Below are 22,410 nucleotides of genomic sequence, written 5' to 3'. Positions count from 1 at the left end.
TATTACACAAACAACATCTCGTTTGTACAGCGAAATATGAGGAAACGATCCGGTAAATCCCTACCTAAGAAGGGTACTTCGGTGGGCTCAATCAAGAGGTTCTTGTCTACAGAACCGGAGGACATGGAAGACATTGACGGCCTAGGCCGCTCGCCTCGCAGCGTGACCCCGCGCACAAGCTCCGCCTCCCACACTAGGCCGGAACCCAGACGCCGCTCTCCTGTCTCATCCGCTTGGAAGACGAGGAGAGCACGCACACACGTTCGGGAGTCGCTACCTCGGTGAGTGACTTACCCACCAAGACTGATTTGGCGTCCATGCTGATGGGTCTCGAGCGAGCTATCAGGAAGGAGGTCTCGGTGGTCCGGTCAGATCTTTCACAGGTACTGGGGAGGGTAGAGGGGACAGAGCAACGTCTAGATCGCCATGCGATCGCCATCAGAGCTTTGCAGGCCTCTAATCGCCAACTTGCTTTTGCACACAGGATGGCACTATACAAATTAGAGGATCAGGAAAATCGCAATAGACGAAACAACATTAGTATTCGGGGTCTCCCTGAGGCGACAGGAGATGATGATCTACTCCCCTCCATCCGGGGTATTTTTAATGGCCTCCTCGGTCGACCGGCAGACCACCCATTGCAAATTGACCGTGCTCACCGAGCCCTCCGACCACGCAATCTTTCCTCTGATGTCCCGAGAGACATAATTTGCAGAGTCCACCACTACCCTGAAAAAGAATTAATCATGAAAAAGGCCAGGGAATCTCCCTCACTAGATTTCGACGGTGCTAGCCTCTCTTTCTTTCTGGACCTGGCCTGGGAAACCCTTGAGAGATGTAGGGCCCTGCGTCCCCTCACTGAAAAACTTAAAGATGCCTCCATTAATTACAGATGGGGCTTCCCAGCCGCCCTCATTGCTAGCAGGGATGGTAAAACGGCTGTCCTTCGATTCCCAGAAGACCTGGAAAAGTTTTGCCTGGACATGAACATATCAATACCAGATCTCCCGGGCTGGCAGGAAGGCATCCCGCCCTAATTCTGAACCAAAATGGCAGAAGGTGGGCTGCAAACAGCGCACATCTTTAACCGGATCCTCTCAATAAATTGCATAGATACCTTGTTTGCAGTAACACTGCTCAGTTTCTCATATGCTGGCTTTGGAAGGCAAGACTTAACAATCTCATCCGTACCAATCCATCTACGTAATGGTTTGTTAACATGGAGCAAATACCTTTTAGTTACTAACTTTATTTTATTGCCTTAGGTTTGGCGCACATTGCCTCTTACCCCAGGTTGAAAATAATGGCTAGGCAACTTATATCTGCAAGTTAAAGTTTCATACAGTTTCCTGTTTAAAGTGGTTTTACCTTCGCAAGGTTCGCAAATTGGTGTTGTTACTTTTTATGACACGGAGTGTCGGCGCCGGGGCATTCAGATGGTTCACATTTGAATCTAGGTGTCTGTATCTGAATGCTGGAGCGTCCCTACCCTTTTTTGAATGGGAGTCATGGCGCCCTGTGCCCACGTGTCCCTGCCCCCAGGTGGGGTGCGGATGTGGGGGTGCTGGGCCTCATGCACATCCTGTTTTTGCACGGCAGTATTATGCGTGCACTAGTACTCACCACCCTAGTGGTGAAAGGTGAATATTGTTCTGTTCATGTTATTGATTTTTCCTTTTCTCTCCTCACTATTTTTCTCTTTATCCTCTTTCCCTTCCTCCCTATTCTCACCGTTCTCCCTACCCCATCCCTTTATCCTCTGTCTCAGGTCCACCTCCTAGGATATATGTACGCATGCATGGCCTATTCCGGCACCCATGGCTAAGGTAAATTTAATTTCTATTAATGTACGGGGGTTATATGCTCCTGGGAAAAGACATAACCTATATAGAGAGTTGAGTCGCTTGCAGGGGGATGTGATTTTCCTGCAGGAGACCCATCTTACACTTACCACGAAGGTAAAGCTATGTTCACATCACTATCCCACGTGGTATTATAGTCTTTCGGATGTACACAAGGCAAAAGGTGTGGCCATTGGGTTCCGTAGAGGCTTTGCATTTACATTAGATTCCATGCTAAGTGACCCACTAGGTCGATACTTGTTTCTCAAAGGCACCCTGGGCAGTATGCCCTGTACTTTGGCAACTCTATATTCACCTAACAGTAATCAGGCGGGCTTTATTTCATCCACACTTAAGAAATTGAGGGACTTTTCTCATGGATGCATTCTCCTTGCCGGGGACTTTAACACACCCCTGGAACCTGTCATTGACACTTCCAGGGGGACCTCTAGCATTCCCCATACGCGTCTTCGGTTTATTCGGAAAAACCTACATGATGCACAATTAATGGATACCTGGAGGATTATGCATCCTAGGGTAAGAGACTTCACACACTACTCTCAGGTTTATCAGACCTATTCTAGAATAGATTTCTTTTTTATTGACCACTATCATTTACCTTTACTGACGGGGTCCTCAATTGAAACCTCGCCCCTCTCAGATCATTCTCCAATTAAGATCACTATCAAAGTCCCATCCCTTCCCTTTAGATCCACTAATTGGAAACTTAATGAAGAACTTCTTGCTGAGGAAATAGATAAACAAGCTATTGGTAAGGAACTAACCCTGTACTTTTAAGAGAATGCTCAACCTGACATATCTAAAGGGATACTTTGGGAGGCACACAAAGCCCACATACGAGGTAAACTAATAGAATTGGGAGCCAGGAAAAAAAAGGAATGTACATTTCAACAGAACAAACTACTTAGTGAAATCAAATTACTCGAACAACAACATAAAGCCAGCCAATTGATTTCTGTTTTTCACACCTTGACCACAAAGAGAGAGGAACTGAAATCACTCTTTCATCTAGAGCATAAACAAAAGACACGCATAGTGGCGCAATGTTTCCACGAGTGGGGAGATAGGCCGGGCCGTCTGCTAGCTAGGTCACTGCAAAAGAAAAAGGCTTCCTCTTTCATAGCTAAAATTAAAAACTCTTCATCCACTTTATACAGTATCATGACACCCCTAATATAGCGAAGGAATTTAGAGAGTTCTATCAGAACTTATATCGGGTTCAACCCCTGATTAAAGATAAGGAGGAGAGGAAGAAACTTTTTGCAGATTACTTACACAGGGCTAACTTACCTAGACTATCTCCTGACATTCTTAATTCATTGGAGGGGGAGATCACTGGGATAAAATATTAGAAACAAAGAATACGGAGGAGAGATGGGTTTGCTTTAAGAGCATATTAAATAAGGGCATTAGCCAATGTATCCCATTGGGTAATAAATTTAAAAGAGCGAACAAAAGTCCTGGATGGCTTAACTCCAATGTAAAAATGCATATAAAAGCAAAGGAGAAGGCCTTCAAAAAATACAAGGTTGAGGGATCATCCTCAGCATTCAGACTTTATAAAGAATGCAACAGGATATGTAAAGGTGCAATTAGGACAGCTAAGATAGAACATGAAAGACACATAGCGGAGGAGAGCAAAAAAAATCCCAAGAAATTCTTTAAGTATGTAAACAGTAAAAAAGGGAGGACAGACCATATTGGCCCCATAAAGAATGAGGAAGGACATCTGGTTACAAAGGATGGGGAGATGGCGAAGGTATTGAATTTATTCTTCTCCTCAGTCTTCACAAGTGAATCGGGGGGCTTCAGTAACCAAAACTGCAGTGTTTATCCTCATAACACAACACAGGAAGCACCTCCATGGTTAACAGAGGACGGAATTAAAATTAGACTTGAGAAACTTAACATTAATAAATCACCGGGACCAGATGGCTTGCATCCGAGGGCACTTAGGGAACTCAGTCAAGTGATTGCCAGACCGTTGTTCCTAATTTTTACAGATAGTCTACTGACTGGAATGGTACCAGCTGATTGGAGAAAAGCCAATGTAGCTCCTATATTTAAAAAGGGCCCAAAATACATCCCTGGGAATTACAGACCAGTTAGCCTAACATCGATAGTATGTAAACTCTTGGAGGGGATGATAAGGGACTATATACAGGATTTCAGTAATACAAACGATATCATTAGCAGTAATCAGCATGGATTCATGAAGAATCGTTCTTGCCAAACCAATCTATTAACCTTCTATGAGGAGGTGAGTTGCCATCTAGATAAAGGAAGGCCTGTAGACGTGGTGTATCTGGATTTTGCAAAAGCATTTGACACAGTTCCCCATAAACGTTTACTGTACAAAATAAGGTCGGTTGGCATGGACCATAGGGTGAGTACATGGATTGAAAACTGGCTACAAGGGCGTGTTCAGAGGGTGGTGATAAATGGGGAGTACTCAGAATGGTCAGGGGTGGGTAGTGGGGTTCCCCAAGGTTCTGTGCTGGGACCAATCCTATTTAATTTGTTCATAAACGATCTGGAGGATGGGATAAGCAGTTCAATCTCTGTATTTGCAGACGATACTAAGCTAAGCAGGGCAATAACTTCTCCGCAGGACGTGGAAACCTTGCAAAAAGACCTGAACAAATTAATGGGGTGGGCGACTACATGGCAAATGAGGTTCAATGTAGAAAAATGTAAAATAATGCATTTGGGTGGCAAAAATATGAATGCAATCTATACACTGGGGGGAGAACCTCTGGGGGAATCTAGGATGGAAAAGGACCTGGGGTCCTAGTAGATGATAGGCTCAGCAATGGCAGGCAATGCCAAGCTGCTGCTAACAAATCAAACAGAATATTGGCATGCATTAAAAGGGGGATCAACTCCAGAGATAAAACGATAATTCTCCCACTCTACAAGACTCTGGTCCGGCCGCACCTAGAGTATGCGGTCCAGTTCTGGGCACCAGTCCTCAGGAAGGATGTACTGGAAATGGAGCGAGTACAAAGAAGGGCAACAAAGCTAATAAAGGGTCTGGAGGATATTAGTTATGAGGAAAGGTTGCGAGCACTGAACTGAGAGGGGATATGATTTCAATTTACAAATACCGGACTGGTGACCCCTCAATAGGGATAAAACTTTTTCGCAGAAGAGAGTTTACCAAGACTCGTGGCCACTCATTAAAATTAGAAGAAAAGAGGTTTAATCTTAAACTACGTAGAGGGTTCTTTACTGTAAGAGCGGCAAGGATGTGGAATTCCCTTCCACAGGCGGTGGTCTCAGCGGGGAGCATTGATAGCTTCAAGAAACTATTAGATAAGCACCTGAATGACCACAACATACAGGGATATACAATGCAATACTGACACATAATCACACACATAGGTTGGACTTGATGGACTTGTGTCTTTTTTCAACCTCACCTACTATGTAACTATGTAACTATGTAACTATCACCGCCTCGGAACTTCGTGTTGCCCTAAAATCCATGGCTACAGGTAAGGCACCGGGTCCGTATGGATTTACGGTAGCCTACTACCACTCTTTTACAGACATACTGTTACCTCACTTGTCAGCTTATGCTAACACGATTTCCGCAGGTGGTGACCTCCGACCAGAGACCACTCATGCACACATCACAGTTATCCCCAAACCAGGTAAAGACCCCACTAATTGCGGAAGTTACCGCCCCATTTCATTACTCAATATTGACGCTAAATTGTACGCTAAGGCCATTGCCAACAGACTTCTTCCCCTAATACCACCATGGCTTTCTAAGGATCAGACAGGTTTCATCCCAGAAATAAAGAAAAAAGCAGTACATCGCATAAGGAGATCTAAACTAAAAGAATCATTAATTGTCCATATAAAAGCTAGTTCCGGATAAAATTCAGCAATTCCTCCAGTGAAAATCGTGACATGCAATAGCTTGTAGGGTGACTGTGGTGAAATGGACCTCCACCTTCGGTAGCACAAGCCGCTCACCTCAACAGATGGACCCCTGAATAAATCACTCAGGTCAAATCAGCAGTTCCCTCATAGGGATAAAGACAGGAGATGGTATATGCAGATCCCGGTCAAACTTCAACAACAGATACTCTTGCAGTCATGACATGTAAAAATATATAAAGGAGATCTATTGCTTTCTGTAAATCACTCAAGATCTTTTATTCAAAAATAGATAAAAAACACACTTACAAACATCGCACTGTACCCCAGTGGACAACAGCATGTGAAGATGGATGATCCACATCGAATAGACGAGCGGAGCGCGGGTGACGTCACGATCCAGACACGTAGGATCATGGACAATTAATGATTCTTTTAGTTTAGATCTCCTTATGCGCTGTACTGCTTTTTTCTTTATTTCTGTTTGTGGGATTTGATATATTTACCCTCAGTACTTTAGCAGCTTAGAGTTAGGTTACAAGGTTTGCGCTGATCGATTCTGTCCATATAGGTTTCATCCCAGGCAGGGAAGCGAGAGACAATGCGCTTAGATCTCTTCTACTTATTTCACATGTTCATGGATCCTCCCAGTCCACCCTCCTTCTTTCGACTGACGCGGAAAAGGCGTTTGATAGGGTGGACTGGGAGTTCCTAATATCCACGTTAACTCATATGGGCATAGGGCCATCTCTGATAGCTCAAATTTCCGCGCTTTATAAACATCCTACAGCACAATTACGTATCAATGGTTCACTAAGTGACTCCTTCACTCTACACAATGGTACGAGACAGGGCTGTCCCTTATCCCCGATTCTATTTGCCCTTTCATTAGAACCCTTCCTCTCTATCGTCAGGCAAAACCCAAGTATTCACGGGATAGTTGTAGGTGAGTCTGAACACAAGTATGCTGCATATGCAGATGACATACTATTCTATGTACAACAACCACTGATAACCCTACCTAACCTATTGTCAGAACTTTCACAATTTAGCAAGGTATCGAATTTCAAAATCAACATGTCTAAATCAGATATCCTAAATATTTCCATCCCCAACCCTACGGTATCACAATTGAAACAGGCCTTCCCCTTTAGCTGGCAGGAGAGGAGAATGAAGTATCTAGGCATCTTCCTCACTCCAAATCTGACCTCATTATTCCGTACAAATTACATCCCACTCTTAAACACGATTAGGTCCGAGCTTCAGAGGTGGTCCCAGTCCGCCCATTCATGGTTGGGTAGAATTGGAGTTGTAAAAATGAATATTCTGCCAAGGGTGCTATTTTTATTTCAGATGATACCATATGGCATACCCTTAGGCTTTTTTAAACGACTTAACTCTGTTATCAGTAGATACGTTTGGAATAGACGTAGACCTAGACTGTCTAGATCTCTTATTATTAGATCCAAGAGAGATGCAGGCCTTGCCCTCCCAGACCTTAGGTCTTATTTCAGAGCAGCTGTGTTAACAAGAATATCGGACTGGAAATATCAAAGTGACTCCAAAAAATGGGTATCTCTGGAAATGGATCTCAGCGGCACGGACCTCTCTTCACAAATTTGGATTGCGGGGAAATATAGAAATGTATCCAAAACTACATCCCCGTTGTCTCGCTCCACTCTCATGCTGTGGGACTCACTTTGCAAACTGTTTAAGTGGTCATATAACTCTCCACTCCTTCCCCTGTCTGGACATAACTACTTTCCACCTGGAAAAACTGACCCTGGGATGCGAACATGGAACCTAGGTCCTCGCACCCTACTTCATCATGTTACCAACGCATCAGGGATACTCCCCCTGTCTACGTTACTCCCCAACTCTAACATCACTCCAATGGATCAATGGAGATACAGACAATTAGCAGTGTTTGTACACTCTCTTCCGAAACCTCTGAGATCTCTCTCGGAACTATCTCCTTTGGAAGGTGCTTTCTCAGAGGATCAACCAGTGGAGAAACCAGTGTCATACTTTTATCAGTCTTTGATTAAATTACTCTCTCCGTCCTTACCAACGTTTATACACAACTGGGAAGAGGACCTTCAAATTTCACTACAACCAAAACAAAAGTCCGACATCCTTACCCTAGCCCACACATCCTCCAGAGCATCTAGGCTTGCAGAAGTGAACTATAAACTTTTAACAAGGTGGCATTACACGCCAGTTATCTTACAGAAGTTTTTCCCACAGACCTCCCCATTGTGTTGGAGGGGATGTGGAGAAAGGGCGACTCACGCCCATATTTGGTGATTCTGTCCCTTGATGCACCCATTTTGGCTGAACATTTTACACTGGATTAAAGAGATACAAGGGTGGGAGGTTCCCAGTGACCCGTGGTATGTCTTGTTCCATTGCTCAGGTAAACCAATCGGACCATATAAAAGATCAATCACTCCACACTTACTTAATGCTGCAAAGGCACTCATTCCTCTATATGGAAAAAAATCTTCCATTCCAACATTGCGTAAATGGATAATGAAAGTGGATAAGGTTTACTATATGGAAGACATAACCTTTACTTTAAAAAACAAATCGGACCTTGCTAAAAAAATGTGGTCCTGTTGGTTTGCCTTCAAACATACTACCGCATATGCTGATATTATGTCTCATCCTGAGTGAGGTATTTATAGATCTTAGTACCAATGTTTCTGGGACTATGGACCTAGACAGACTCACACCCCTCCCCTCCTTCCCTCATTTACCCCCCCCCCCCCTCCCCAGCCCACCTCCTCACCTCTCCTTCCTCCTCTTTACTTCTTCCTTTTTGTTCTTTTTTCTTCTCCCTTTCCCTCTCTTTTCTCTTTATTTTACTGTGATGTTATATGAAGAAGTATGCTATTACTTGTCACTATACATGTTATGTGTTTTTCCAGCTACTCTTATATGTGAAATGGCTGTTATTTGACATATTGAGCAAAGTATGCTTTTTATATTCTGTCTATTTCTTTCAATAAAAAATAATTAAACAAAAAAAAAATCAAGCTTCCCCAGCAAACTGGGACATAGCCATTCAGCTCTTCACCAGAAAAACACCAGTTTTAGCATCCACTCAATAATACATTGAGCCACCAATTCAATAGGGTGAAGGAATTTAAAAAGCTCTCTGACATATAAACATAAAGGAATACTAATCACAATCAAGGTGTACTGAAATCAGTGCACAAGAATATTATCCTTTTTCATATATGTACAAATTGCCCCCTTAAGGATAACCATCCATTCAAAATTCAGAAAGAAAGATGGCCGACCGCAAACTTCTGGTGTGATGATGTCACGTAGCCCCGCCGCTGACGCATTTAGTCACATGATGAATGACATCTTCATAGGATCCTATCATGTGACGAAACGCATGTTATACACATTATGTGGACACTTTGTTTGCAGTATTGGAATATTCATAACAGTTGAATAAAATTTGAAAAGGACTTTAAGCCCTGGTTCACACTTATGCGAAGTGGGAAACAAAGTGAATACTGTGTGTTTTCTACACCACATTGCAATTACACAGTGTCAATGCAATCTGATGTGGGTGTCAATGTTAGATTAACGACACCCTGAAACAGATTGCAAAACGCAGTGCAATTGCCACAATTGCATTGCATGGGTGTTCACATTCAGGTGCGGAAAAAAAAAGGTCCTGCACCATTTTGCTGCGGATGCGATGCGATTTCAGCCATACAAAATGTATGGCTGAAATCGCACCGCTCAGATATCGCAGGTGATATGCACAGGAATGCGGTGTAATTCCTGTGTGAATCACATGCGGTGTCTGCATTGCATCAATGTGAACCCAGGCTAAATATATTTTTTTGCACTTCCTTTAGTGGTGTCATGGTTTTATTAGATTTCACCACTCTTTTTGTTGCACATATATACAGTTGTGCTCATAAGTTTACATACCCTGGCAGAATTTATGATTTCTTGGCCATTTTTCAGAGAATATGAATGATAACAAAAACTTTTCTTTCACTGATGGTTAATGTTTGGCGGAAGCCATTTATTATCAATCAAGTGTGTTTACTCTTTTTAAATCATAATCAGAACAGAAACTACCCAAATGACTCTGATCAAAAGTTTACATACCCTGGGGATTTGGGCCTGATAACATGCACACAAGTTGACACAAAGGGGTTTAAATGGCTATTAAAGGTAACCATCCTCACCTGTGATCTGTTTTCTTGTAATTAGTGTGTGTGTATAAAAGGTCAATGAGTTTATGGACTCCTGACAGACCCTTGCATCTTTCATCCAGTGCTGCACTGACGTTTCTGGATTCTGAGTCATGGGGAAAGCAAAAGAATTGTCAAAGGATCTGCAGGAAAAGGGTAGTTGAACTGTATAAAACAGGAAAGGGATATAAAAAGATATCCAAGGAAATGAGAATGCCAATCAGTAGTGTTCAAACTGTAATCAAGAAGTGGAAAATGAGAGGTTCTGTTGAAACCAAACCATGGTCAGGTAGACCAACTAAAATTTTAGCCACAACTGCCAGGAAAATTGTTTGGGATGCAAAGAAAAAAATTTGGAGAGGAGTCAACGAGGCATATGATGAAAGGTACACCATTCCTACTGTGAAACACGGAGGTGGATCGCTGATGTTTTGGGGATGTGTGAGCTACAAAGGCACAGGAAATTTGGTCAAAATTGATGGCAAGATGAATGCAGTATGTTATCAAAAAATACTGGAGGAACATTTGCATTCATCAGCCAGGAAGCCGCGCATGGGACATACTTGGACATTCCAACATGACAATGATCCAGAACACAAGGCCAAGTCGACCTGTCACTGGCTACAGAAGAATAAAGTGAAGGTTTTGGAGTGGCCATCTTTGTCTCCTGACCTCAATATCATTGAGCCACTCTGGGGAGATCTCAAATGTACAGTTCATGCAAGACAGCCCAAGAATTTACAGGAACTGGAGGCTTTTTGCCAAGAGGAATGGGCAGCTTTACCATCTGAGAAGATAAAGAGCCTCACCCACAAATACCACAAAAGACTTCAAGCTGTCATTGATGTTAAAGGGGGTAATACACGATATTAAGAACTAGGGTATGTAAACTTTTCATCGGGGTCATTTGACAGTTGACTGATAATAACTGGCTTCAACCAAACACTAACCATGAGTGAAAGAAAAGCTTTTTGTGTTATATATATATATATATATATATATATATATATATATATATATATATATATATATATATATATATATATATATATATATATATATATATTTATATATATAAATATAAATATATATATATATATATATATATATATATATATATATATATATATATATATATATGTATATGCACACACATACAGTATATGTGTATAATTCTGTTGCACGTATACATAATAGTTTTGTATTTTTTTGTTGCGCAGCACTTTTTTGTATTAAAGATCTTGATGTGGAAGTCTCTAGCAGCAAGACTTTCATTTGATTTGTTATATATATATTTTTTACACTATTCCTATCTGGCTAGCGCAAGATTTTTTGGTGTATACAATTTAAAAGTGTATCTACAGTCAAAATTTCTATTTTTTTGGACAGAGTAGGGAAGACTTAAAAACTCTTGTCAAGTAATTTTTTCCTCTGTGCCCCAATGGGGAAATTTTTCTTCACTTCTTATATTTCTACTCACCTCCTGCTCTGAGACCTCAAACATTTATCCCCCCCCCCATTACCATTCTCAGTGATAATGGTCACCAAGATAAATAAGAGAGAGGTGAATTTCACCAGTGGAGACACAGCATATGCAAACTAGCCAAGAATAAAACCTTTCCATATGCTATCCAAAACGAAAAGAAAAAGGTTTTTTCCTTACATACTCTTTAATGCAGTCACCCTATGGCAAAAAGGGCTAATACTGGCAGGAGTACCCGGTCAAAAATTAAAAAAAAAAAAAGCCTTCATTACAAAATAATGAGCCTACCATGATCTTATGGGGCAAAACTATGACTACAGTTTTTGATGTTAAGATTTATATACATTGATTTATGGGTTTAAGTTAATTTTATCAAAGATAAAAAGTGTTGGCTTCTCAGTGTAGTAAAAAGTGCTACCAGCTTTTTTTGCAGACACTGTATGAGTAGTCCTGAAGCCACTGAAAGCCTTTAAGTCCAACATAGTTTATTAAACAGTTTTAATTCCAAAAATGCTTTGTTTTTCTTACAAGCTGACAATTGAAACATTTTAATTTTTGATTCCATTATTGGGCTATTTTTTATTTATTTTTTATATTTTTAAATAGTGCAATTGTATCTGGCAGTTGAACTATTAAATCCATGGCACTGAAGATGAATACCAGCCAGAAAATGTCAATGTTCAGGTTGATGGTTATTTTTTTAGTAAAATGGAAGCCTCAGCCTGAATGTGATCCCTATGACAGAGTAACATAATGGTCACATGATTAGAAATCACTCTGACTAGTTACAGATCATCTGTACCCTGGCTGACAGCTGGGATTGAGAACCATCAGCTGCACAAAGTGTTGCCGGCTGGTTCTCAAGGGAAAGAGGGGTTAAGGCGGAGTTCCACCCAAAAGTGGAACCTGCGCTTTAAGGACTCCTAACCCCCTCACATGCCACGTTTGGCATGTCATTTTTTTTTGGGGGGGGGGGAGGGGGTACCTAGTTTTGACAGGTACCCAGCTCCCACTTCTGCTCGTGCCACCTAGGCAACTCCTCCTCTCCCCCTCCCTCCCTGCAATTTTCTGGGACACGTCACAGGTCCCAGAAGATTGCTCGGCCATTCGTGACACACAGGGCGACTTGCGCATTTGCGCAGTGCACACCCGGCTGTGAAACCGCAAGCTGTCACAGCCAGGTGTCCACACCAGTGATGTCGGCACCGGAGAGAGGTGGGGGAGAGAACTGAGGCTTCGGGCGTCCGCATCGCTGGACTGCGGGACAGGTGAGTGTGTGTTTTTGTAGCTGCTGACTTTCAATAAACAGAAAAAGGAGCAGAACTCCACTTTAATGCAGGAGAATGTTAAAATACAAACCAGAAGGGGTAAAGGCCAAATCCTGTATTTTCTTTTACTCATACATAAATCTTCATTCAGCATCCTATTTACATAATCACTTGTGCTAAAGATGTTTGTTGGGATAAAAAAATAGTAGATTCTTACACATTTACAATGTAAAAAAACACAATTGCCTTCCTAGTTCTCTGCTTTTTGAGATCCTCGAGCTGAAGAAAAAAAAAAAGACAAAAACATGTCAGTTTGGAGATACAAGAAGTACCTTTAATGAATGTATTTAGTTTTTAATCACCTTTTGAGGCAATAAGGTTTTCAGCCTGAGCTTCTTCGTCTCCTGGAGCCCTATAGAGAAGACAGATTAAAAAATAAATAAATATGTAAGATAACCAAGGTTGCAAGTTGAAAAAAAGGTTTAAAAGGCAGTGGTGGGGTACGATGATGTTACTCACATCTCCTGGAAACATATGAACTTGGGATTGAAATATACAGATCATTCATAAAGTGTTCACACCCCCTTCATTTTTTCCATTTTTGTTATGTTGCATCCTGATACTACAGTTGTTTCAATTCATTTTTTTTCTCATTAATCTACACTTAGCACCCCATAATGACAAACTGAAAACAGAATTTTAGAAATGTTTGCCAATGTAAAAAAAATGAAAAAAACTGAAATATCACATTGGCATAAGTATTCAGACCCTGTGTAGCAACATTTGAAATTTAGCTCAGGAGCCTCTCATTTCCCTTGATTGTTGCTGAGATGTTCCTACACCTTGATTGGAGTCCACTTGTGGTAAATTAAATTGATTGGACAAGGCCTCACAGTTAACAATTGATACTGTATCAGAGCAAAGCCATGAGGACAAAGGAACTGCCCACAGAGCTCAGAGACAGGATCATTGCAAGGCACAGATCTGAAGGTTCCCAAGGGCACAGTCGCCTTTATAATTCTCAAATGGAAGAAGTTTGGCACAACCAGGACTTTTCAAAGAGCTGGTTACCCAGCCAAACTGAGCAATTGGGGGGACAAGGGCCTTAGTGACAGAGGTGACCAAGAACCCGATGGTCACTCACTCTGACTATGCTCCAGAGATCCTGTGTGAAGATGAGACCAGTTCCAGAAGGACAACCATCACTGCAGCCCTCCATTGCTCTGGACTTTATGGCAGAGTGCCTAGACGGAAGCCTCTGCTCAGTGCAAAACACGCAAAGCCCACTTGGAGTTTGCAAAAAAGCACCTGAAGGGCTGTGAGGAACAAAATTCTCTGGTCTGATGAAACCAAGATTGAACATTTTGGCCTCAATTATGAATGTTATGTCCTGAGGAAACTAGGTACCGCTCATCACCTGCCCAATACCATCAACAGTGAAGCATGGTGGTGTCAGCTTCATGCTGTGGGGAGGTTTTTCAGCAGCAGGGACTGGGAGACTAGCCAGGGTTGAGGAGAAGCTGAATGGAGCAAAGTACAGAGATATCCGCAATGAAAACCTGTTCCACAGTGCTCAGGACATCAGAATGGGCAGAACGTTCACCTTCCAACATGACAACAATTTTAAAGCCAAAACATAAGTGGCTTAGGGGACAACTCTGTGAATGTCCTAGAGTGGTCCAGCCATAGCCCTGACTTGAACCCTATTGAGCATCTCTGGAGAAATTTAAAAATGGCTGTACACCAACGGTCCCCATCCAACCTGACTGAGCTTGGGAAGATTTGCAAAGAAAAATGACAGAAAAACCTCCAATCCAAGTGTGGAAAGCTTGTCAAGTCATACCCCAAGTCATACTGTAATCAAGAAATGGAAAATGAGGGGTTCTGTTGAAACCAAACCACGGTCAGGTAGACCAACTAAGATTTCAGCCACAACTGCCAGGAAAATTGTTCGGGATGCAAAGAAAAACCCACAAATAACTTCAGCTGAAATACAGGACTCTCTGAAAACATGTGGTGTGGATGTTTCAAGATACACAATAAGGAGGCACTAGAAGAAATATAGGTTGCATTGTCGAGTTGTCAGAAGAAAGCCATTACTACGCAAATGTCACAAGGTATCCCACTTTCAATATGCCAGTCAGCATAGAGACAAGCCTCAAACCATCTGGCACAAAGTCACTTGGAGTGATGAGACCAAAATTGAGCTTTTTGGCCATAATTAAAAAAATCAGATATTTCTAAAATGCTGTTTTCACTTTGTCATTATTAGGTACTGAGTGTAGATTAATGAGAAAAAAAAAAAGAATTTAGACAACTGTAGTTTCAGGCTGCAACATAACAAAACTGAAAAAGTAAAGAGGGTCGGAATACTTTAGGAATGTGTATATATATATATATATATATATATATATATATATGTAGCGCTGATAGATTTGCGATCTACCATATGTTAGGTAAATTTAGTAACTTGTTCGTTAAATAGGTTAGTTTTGCCTCTGTTCCAGCTTGGCTGACGTTGCGTGTGTTTCCATACTGACCAGTGGGTGTCGCTGTTATCACTGGTCAGTGTTGGAAAGGCAACGTGTCGAAGCGTATGGATGCTCTTCTGTCCCAGAGACAACTCGGTGGAGGTGGTCCTCCGAGTTGCATTCTGGGCAAGGGTATTTATGGGACAGACGCCATATTGTGGGGTTCATTTTACAGCCACCTGCTGGCCCTCCTGGCCGACAGGTATGCGTTAGAGAGCAATCTCGTGGTCCCTTGTTCCGGAGGCCCACACCGCTGCGGCGCAGGGGTGGGCCCAGAAGCTTGTCTGGGGCCTACCACAGCAGCCGAGGAATGGTCCTGAGCTGTCTATCCAGAAGGGAAGAAGCTGGACAACCGAGGAGATCCCAGGGGAGGACCCGTCATGGAAGGATCACGCAGAGTGCTGGTCTGGAGAGGGGCCTGGTGACTCGGTTGGAGGACGTATCCTAAAAGTAACTATACAGCATAGTGTTGGCCGGGTTGGCTTAAAGGTTCAAGCACTGTGACTGACATTCATTGCAGAAAACCAATACATCCTGTGGCAGAGGATAGTACAGGTTTATCCCAAACCAGTCTGTGGCAGAGACTTTTGTTTGTGCTACGTACTGGCTGCTAGGCAAGTGAGAGAGGCCTATCCAGGCGAGCAAAGAGTGTGTCCCACGAGGGGAGCGCATTCTATTGTAATATCCAAATTCTACCAGGACATTTGTCAAGAATCTTACAAGAAGATATTTGAGTTTCTTCTGCGGTTTCCCTTCTGCCTCTTTCCTGCTACTTCCTTAGTAAATCGTTTAATAAAGCATTGAAAACGTATTCAAGTGTTGGTGCTTGTATCGTCCAGAGGTAAACTCAATGGAACCCTAGACCCGGTGTCGGTAAAACAGAGGGAAGGAGAGTGAAGGTAACAAGCACGCTTTAACCAGCAGCTCCACCGAGAGTTTGGGTGGAGAGCATCTAAACAGCAATTTTCAAATCTTGCCACAGATTCTCAATTGGATTTAGGTCTGGACCTTGACTGGGTCATTCTAACACATGAATATGCTTTTATCTAAACCATTCCATTGCAGCTCTGGCTGTATGTTTAGGGTTGTTGTCCTGCTAGAAGGTGTACCTCTTTCCTAGTCTTAACTCAAGTCTTTCAGACTCACAGGTTTTCTTCTAATGCCGTGTACACATGAGTGGACTCGACAACAAAGGTCCGACGAAACAAATCCGCCAGACAATTCGATCGTGTGTGGGCTTCATCGGACCTTTGCTGTCTAAAAATCAGACGGACTTTAGATTTAGAACATGTTTCAAATCTTTCTGACGGATTCGAGTCCGGTCGAAAAATCAGTTTGTCTGTATGCTAGTCCGACGGACGAAAACCGATGCTAGGGCAGCTATTGGCTACTGGCTATGAACTTCCGTATTCTAGTCCGGCCATACGTCATCACGTTCAAAACGATCGGACTTTGGTGTGATCATGTGTAGGCAAGTCTGTTGCGTCGGAACTCCGTCAAAAAGTCCTTCAGAGTTCAGTTCGTCGAAAGTCAGCTCGTGTGTACATGGCATTAGATTGTCCTGTATTTGGCTCCATCTATCTTCCAATCAACTCTGACCAGCTTCCTTGTCCCAACAACATGATGATGCCATCACCATGTTTCACAGTGGGGATGGTGTGTTGAGGGTGATGTGCAATGTTTTCCACCACACATAGTGTTTTGCTTTTAGGCTAAAAAAGTTCAATTTTGGTCTCATCTGACCAGAGCACCTTCTTCCACATGTTTGCTGTGTCCCCCACATGGTTTCTCACAAATTGCAAACAGGACTTCTTATGGTTTTCTTTCAACAATGGCTTTCTTCTTGCCACTCTTCCATAAAGGCCAGATTTGTGGAGTGCATGACTAATAGTTGTCCTAAGGACAGATTCTCCCACCTGAGCTGTGGATCTCTGCAGCTCCTTTAGAGTTGCTATGGGCCTCTTGGCTGCTTCTCTGATTAATGCTCTCCTTGCCTAGCCTTGTAAGTTTGCAGTTGTGCCATACTCTTTATATTTTCAGATGATGGATTGAACAGTGCTCTGGGAGATGTTCAAAGCTTGGGATATTTTTTATAACCTAACCCTTCTTTAAACTTCTCCAAAACTTTATCCCTGACCTGTCTGGTGTGTTCCTTGGCTGCTGTTTGTTCACTAAGGTTCTCTAACAAACCTCTGAGGGCTTCACAGAACAGCTGTATTTATACTGAGATTAAATTACACACAGGTGGGTGAGGCTGTGAGTATCCAAGGGCTCCTCCCTGAGCGAACATGCAGACGTTAGTCTGAGCTCCTGTGTCTGAATCTATTGATGCCTTTGACAAATGCAGACCTACCCGGAATGAACTGCTGACATCTAGTGTTTGCTGCTCTCCAGGCGCTCATCGCTCAGCTGGCTGACTGAGGGTTGGCTGGCGTCTCTTTGTGCTCGGAGGGGGGCAGCGGCAGTGAACAGTCTAGTGGGCAGCTGTGACAAGTGGATCGAGAGCCGCTGTTGTGTGCCTGGCTGGTGAGAGGACGGGGGAGGAGAAGCCCGGAACCCCGGAGGATGGGTGAACTACCAGCAAACGGTGGTATGGGGGAAGCGGGACGGCGGCTCCTACACAAGCCCTGAGAAGCCATACACCGCTCAGCTGTGCTTCAGAGACGCCTGGGAGGTGAATGCTGGAAGGATGAATTACATGGACATCCCTGGAAACCGGGTAGGATCAACCAAATTTACACCTTAAATGTACACTTATACACATTTTATGTACTGGAAAGTATAGAGCTGCTAAGGAAGCTGGTCAGGTAGAGTAGGATCAGAGGGATAAGGACTATTAATATAACTGAAAAACTGTCTGCTCTGATCCTCTCTGACCTATAGCACTATAAGGGGAAAGACTTTGGAAGAGCCCTGATGGACTGAGAAAGTGATTTCCTAGAGTGTTTTAAAAGACTTCATTTGCCCATTCTCTAGTTAACCCCACAAAAAATCTCTTCTTGCCCTCCCTTTGAGAGGACTTGTAAAAGGAAAAGGGATAACGCACATACCCTGCAAACCCACAAGGACATCTCTGCATACACCCCCCTGCAAAACTGAAAAGGGGGGAACACCCCATTGTGAACAGGAGTAATCTGTACTCACCCATATTGTACTTTGGGGGTCTCCCCCTCCCCCAAAAGATCAGAGGAAAGAGAGGGGAGAGATCTAGTTTACTGCCCAACTGTAAAATATATAACTTTATAAGACTTTATAAGATTCTTATGGACTAACGATTCTCCCTCCCTAAAACTCTACACATGAGCTATAGATATTAATAATGACTACACGCCGACAAGCTGCGCAGCAACCAGCAAAAGGAAATCGGAGTGAGTCAGGAGGGATAAGACTTTATCTCTCCCCCCGTGCAGAGCAGAGATACCATCTGGGGGGGGCTGGAAGAGAGAGGTGGAGGGACAATAGAGACTAAGCAAGACAGCGGGAAGCAAATGGAGCGTAAGTCGTTAACATCAGGTCCTGGTGTACAAGTGGCTGGAGGAACTTACATAGAGCAAGGAAGGGGATCCCCGACAATAGGACGAGGAAGGAAGCTACCTGAGAGAAATATCCCTAACACTAAGCAACACTCCCCAAGCACGGGAAAAGATACAGTAGGGGGGGGACAAGATAATCTGGGACTTGAAGCGGAGATGCTTAATATGGAAAGGATGGAAAAAGATCAAGAAGAGGGCGAAAATAAAGAAGAAGACACAAAGAAAGGGGACACTTTGATGTCGGAACATAGCCCCCCCGAACCCGAAACCGCAAATAGTAAGGCTCTAGATGCTTCACCCCCCAAGGGAAACTCGGCTATGATAGAGAGAGGGACCCCACCTCTGGAGGGAGAATCAGTAATGAGAGAGGAAAAGCAAGCACTGGCAGGCCGCGGCTACTCTACGGACCCCCCGCGGGAAAAAAGGGAGATACGGTCCCCGGTTCCAAGGGGAGAGGCGGGAGAAGCCGAGAAAGAAATTAAGGAAATTAAAGATCTACTAAGGGCCCTCCCTACAAAGACTGATATTCAGCAACTAATCAGCACAGTGGAGTAGGCTTTCCAGCAGGCGGTAGAGGACCTAAAAGAAGATACAAGGGCACTGGGGCATAGGGTGGAAAGCTTGGAAGAGAACTACGAGGCAACGATACAGGCGGTGACGGAGGTCCAGGATTCGATCAAGGAACATGAGGATGTCCTAAATCTATATAAGGATCAGCTCGATGATTAGGAGAACAGAGACAGAAGGCAGAACATCCGCATAAAAGGGCTACCTGAAACAATTCAAACAACTGATTTAACCTCAGTGGTCCAAAAAGTTTTTTGTCAGATTATGTGGACCTCCACACCTGAATGTATTGAGATAGATCGGATTCACCGAGTCCCCACATACTCCACTCAAAACAGGGAGAAAGCTAGGGACGTTATATGTAGAATACATAAGTATACAATAAAGGAAACCATTATGAAAATGGCCCGCAGCAGCCCTGAAATCCTATTTGAAGGCATGACTCTATCGCTATACCCAGATCTAACACGCAGGACTCTGTTCCAACAGCGAGCTGTCCGGCCTCTGCTTGAAGCCCTGCGTTTAAAGGAGGTGAATTATCTTTGGGGGTTCCCATTTAGCTTGACAGCTTCAAGAAATGGTTAAACAGCAACTCTACATACGAAGGATGATCTACAGTCATTTGTGGAAACACTGGACCTCCTGGCAGTAGACTTTATAGATTGGAGGACTCAAAAAAAGGGGACTTTCCTACAGCGGCCCGAACAATGGCACCAAGTCTCCCCTAAGGCCCAACGTAGAAATCGCTATGGAAGGCATGATCCCACTTAGGAAAAGGAAGAGAAGGGGGAAGAGAAGGAAGAGGAAAAGGAGAAGGAAAGGGAAAAAAAAAAGATTATAAGATAACCTAACTGTATAGAATATATGGAACTTAATGCTAAGTGAATGGGTTTAAGGAATGGGACGAGCAGTGGAACTTAATATATAAGATACTGTAGGTGTAACAGGTGATACAAAGGTGATAGGTATAGGTGGAGGAAAATAGTCATTACTATAAGAGTGAGGAGGGGAACATATGCAGATCCTATGAGTGTAAGACAGAGTATAGGAAGCAGCTACAAAGAAATCACTAACATTAAAAAGAAGAGAAGGAAGAGAGAGGGAAGAGATGGGAAAAGAGAAGAAAAAAGAAAAAAAGGATTTTTAGATGATATAGTTAAGATTCAGACACAGGGAGAATATAAGAGAAAGAGCTTGGGAAGGAGGGAATTAGAAGGTGACACTTAGGGTTATACTGTTCCATTAGGTAGGTCCCGATATAACGGAACTGGTTGAACTGGTATCAGTGAGGGGGTGGAGGGGATCAAGCACAGGGGGTGTGCGTGGACCCCCCTACCAGTTATATAGGATACTCCGAATGGGGAGATATTTTTGGAGTGTCTTGGGGGAGGGGGTGGTATAAGGTTGCGTTGGAATTTTCTTTTTTTTTGTTTTTCTTGGGTTTTTTTTTTTTTTTTTTTTTTGCTTCCTCCAGGCAAATGGCAAATATGGTATTGGCTCCCTTTTTTTGGTTTCTCTTGAAGGATGGCTGCACCATTAAAGATTGCATCCTATAATGTGAAGGGATTGGGCTCACAACACAAAAGGGGCCAACTTTGGCATGAATTACAACATTATGCAGCGGACATAGCATTTCTTCAAGAAACACACTTTAGGGAGAGATCAATACCTAACCTACCGAGACATATGTTCAGCCATTGGTATCATGCAGTATCACTGATTGCAAGGGCAAGAGGGGTCACAATAGCATTTAGAAAAACTTGCCCATGGGTACTAACGTCTGTTCAAGCAGACAGAGAAGGTCGTTTCTTATTTGTCAAGGGAGCAATATATGGCCAGCGATATACATTTGCTGCTATCTACGCTCCAAATACGGGGACAATTAAATTTCTTGTTGAAATGCTGAGGACGCTGGAGAAATTCAGGGTAGGGTGTTTGATCCTGGGTGGAGACATTAACATGGTAATGGACCCGGGTCTGGATACAACATCAGGGAAAACCTCTATATCTTTTAGAGCCCTAAAATATTTAAAACAACGCCTACGCACCCAACATCTGGTTGATAGCTGGCGGGCGTTGCAAAGATTATAGCTATTACTCTACAGCACATAAAATGTATTCGCGTATTGACGTATTCATGGTAGATCAATTCTATCTGGAGAATGTCCGAGATTGTACTATTGAGGCTATAACTATCTCGGATCACGCCCCAATAACGTTAACATTCTTCCCGATCCAGACAGGGCATATAGAACGAACCTGGCGATTGAACGAATCGCTACTGGATAACAAAAGGATAACTGAAGAGCTAATAGTAAAAATAAGGGAATATTTTGAAAGGAATACGCCAGGAGAGGTGTCAGAGCAGTCAGTGTGAGAGGCCTATAAATCAGTTATAAGAGGAGAATGAATAGCCTATGGATCCTATATTAAGAAAGAAAGGAAAAGGGAAGTGACAGAGCTATTGGAGAAAATTAATATATTAGAGATCAAACATAAAAAAAACTTAGACCCCTCAGATATTCAACAATTAGGGAACCTTCGAACAGAACTTGCACAATGTCTAGATCGAAAAATAAACAATATAGATATTTTGCCCATAGGTTCTATGAGCTAGGTAACAAATGCGGGAGACTATTGGCCAAACAACTTAAAAAGCAGCAAGATTCTAGACATGTTCATAATCTACTAATTCACAACAGGAAAATATTGGAAACACAGGCCATAGCGAAAGAATTTCATAAATTCTACGAGACCCTATATAACATTCAGACACCGGAGACAGCCCAATTAGGAAATAAAGAAGATCAAAGAAGGGAGAAAATACGAGAATATATCAGGGAATCATCTATGCCGACCATATCTGAGATGATTAAAGCGGAAATGGACCATCCAATTATGGTGAATGAGTTGAGCACAGCAATAGTGGCCCTACCAGCGGGGAAAAGTCCTGGCCCGGACGGCCTGACAAATGCTTACTATAAAAAATTCTCTTCGGAGCTCATAAAACCGTTATGTAACTATTTTAACTCTATTAATGCAGTTAATTCTT

The 22,410-nt window shown here is 42.8% G+C and overlaps 1 protein-coding gene across 1 annotated transcript in view; it reads right to left on the bottom strand.

Annotated features, from left to right (window-relative positions):
• FXYD6 (FXYD domain containing ion transport regulator 6) overlaps window positions 1-22,410 on the bottom strand; it is a 234,743-nt gene that overhangs the window by 100,881 nt on the left and 111,452 nt on the right. Inside the window, exon 6 of the mRNA XM_073601113.1 lies at window positions 13,090-13,139. Coding sequence (XP_073457214.1) covers window positions 13,090-13,139 — 50 coding nt within the window. The remainder of the gene's footprint in view (window positions 1-13,089; window positions 13,140-22,410) is intronic.

Source organism: Aquarana catesbeiana, linkage group LG10 (assembly GCF_042186555.1).
Source record: "Aquarana catesbeiana isolate 2022-GZ linkage group LG10, ASM4218655v1, whole genome shotgun sequence".
NCBI lineage: Eukaryota > Metazoa > Chordata > Amphibia > Anura > Ranidae > Aquarana > Aquarana catesbeiana.
Note: the sequence above shows the minus strand (reverse complement) of the source record. Positions and strands in the feature narration are given on the sequence as shown.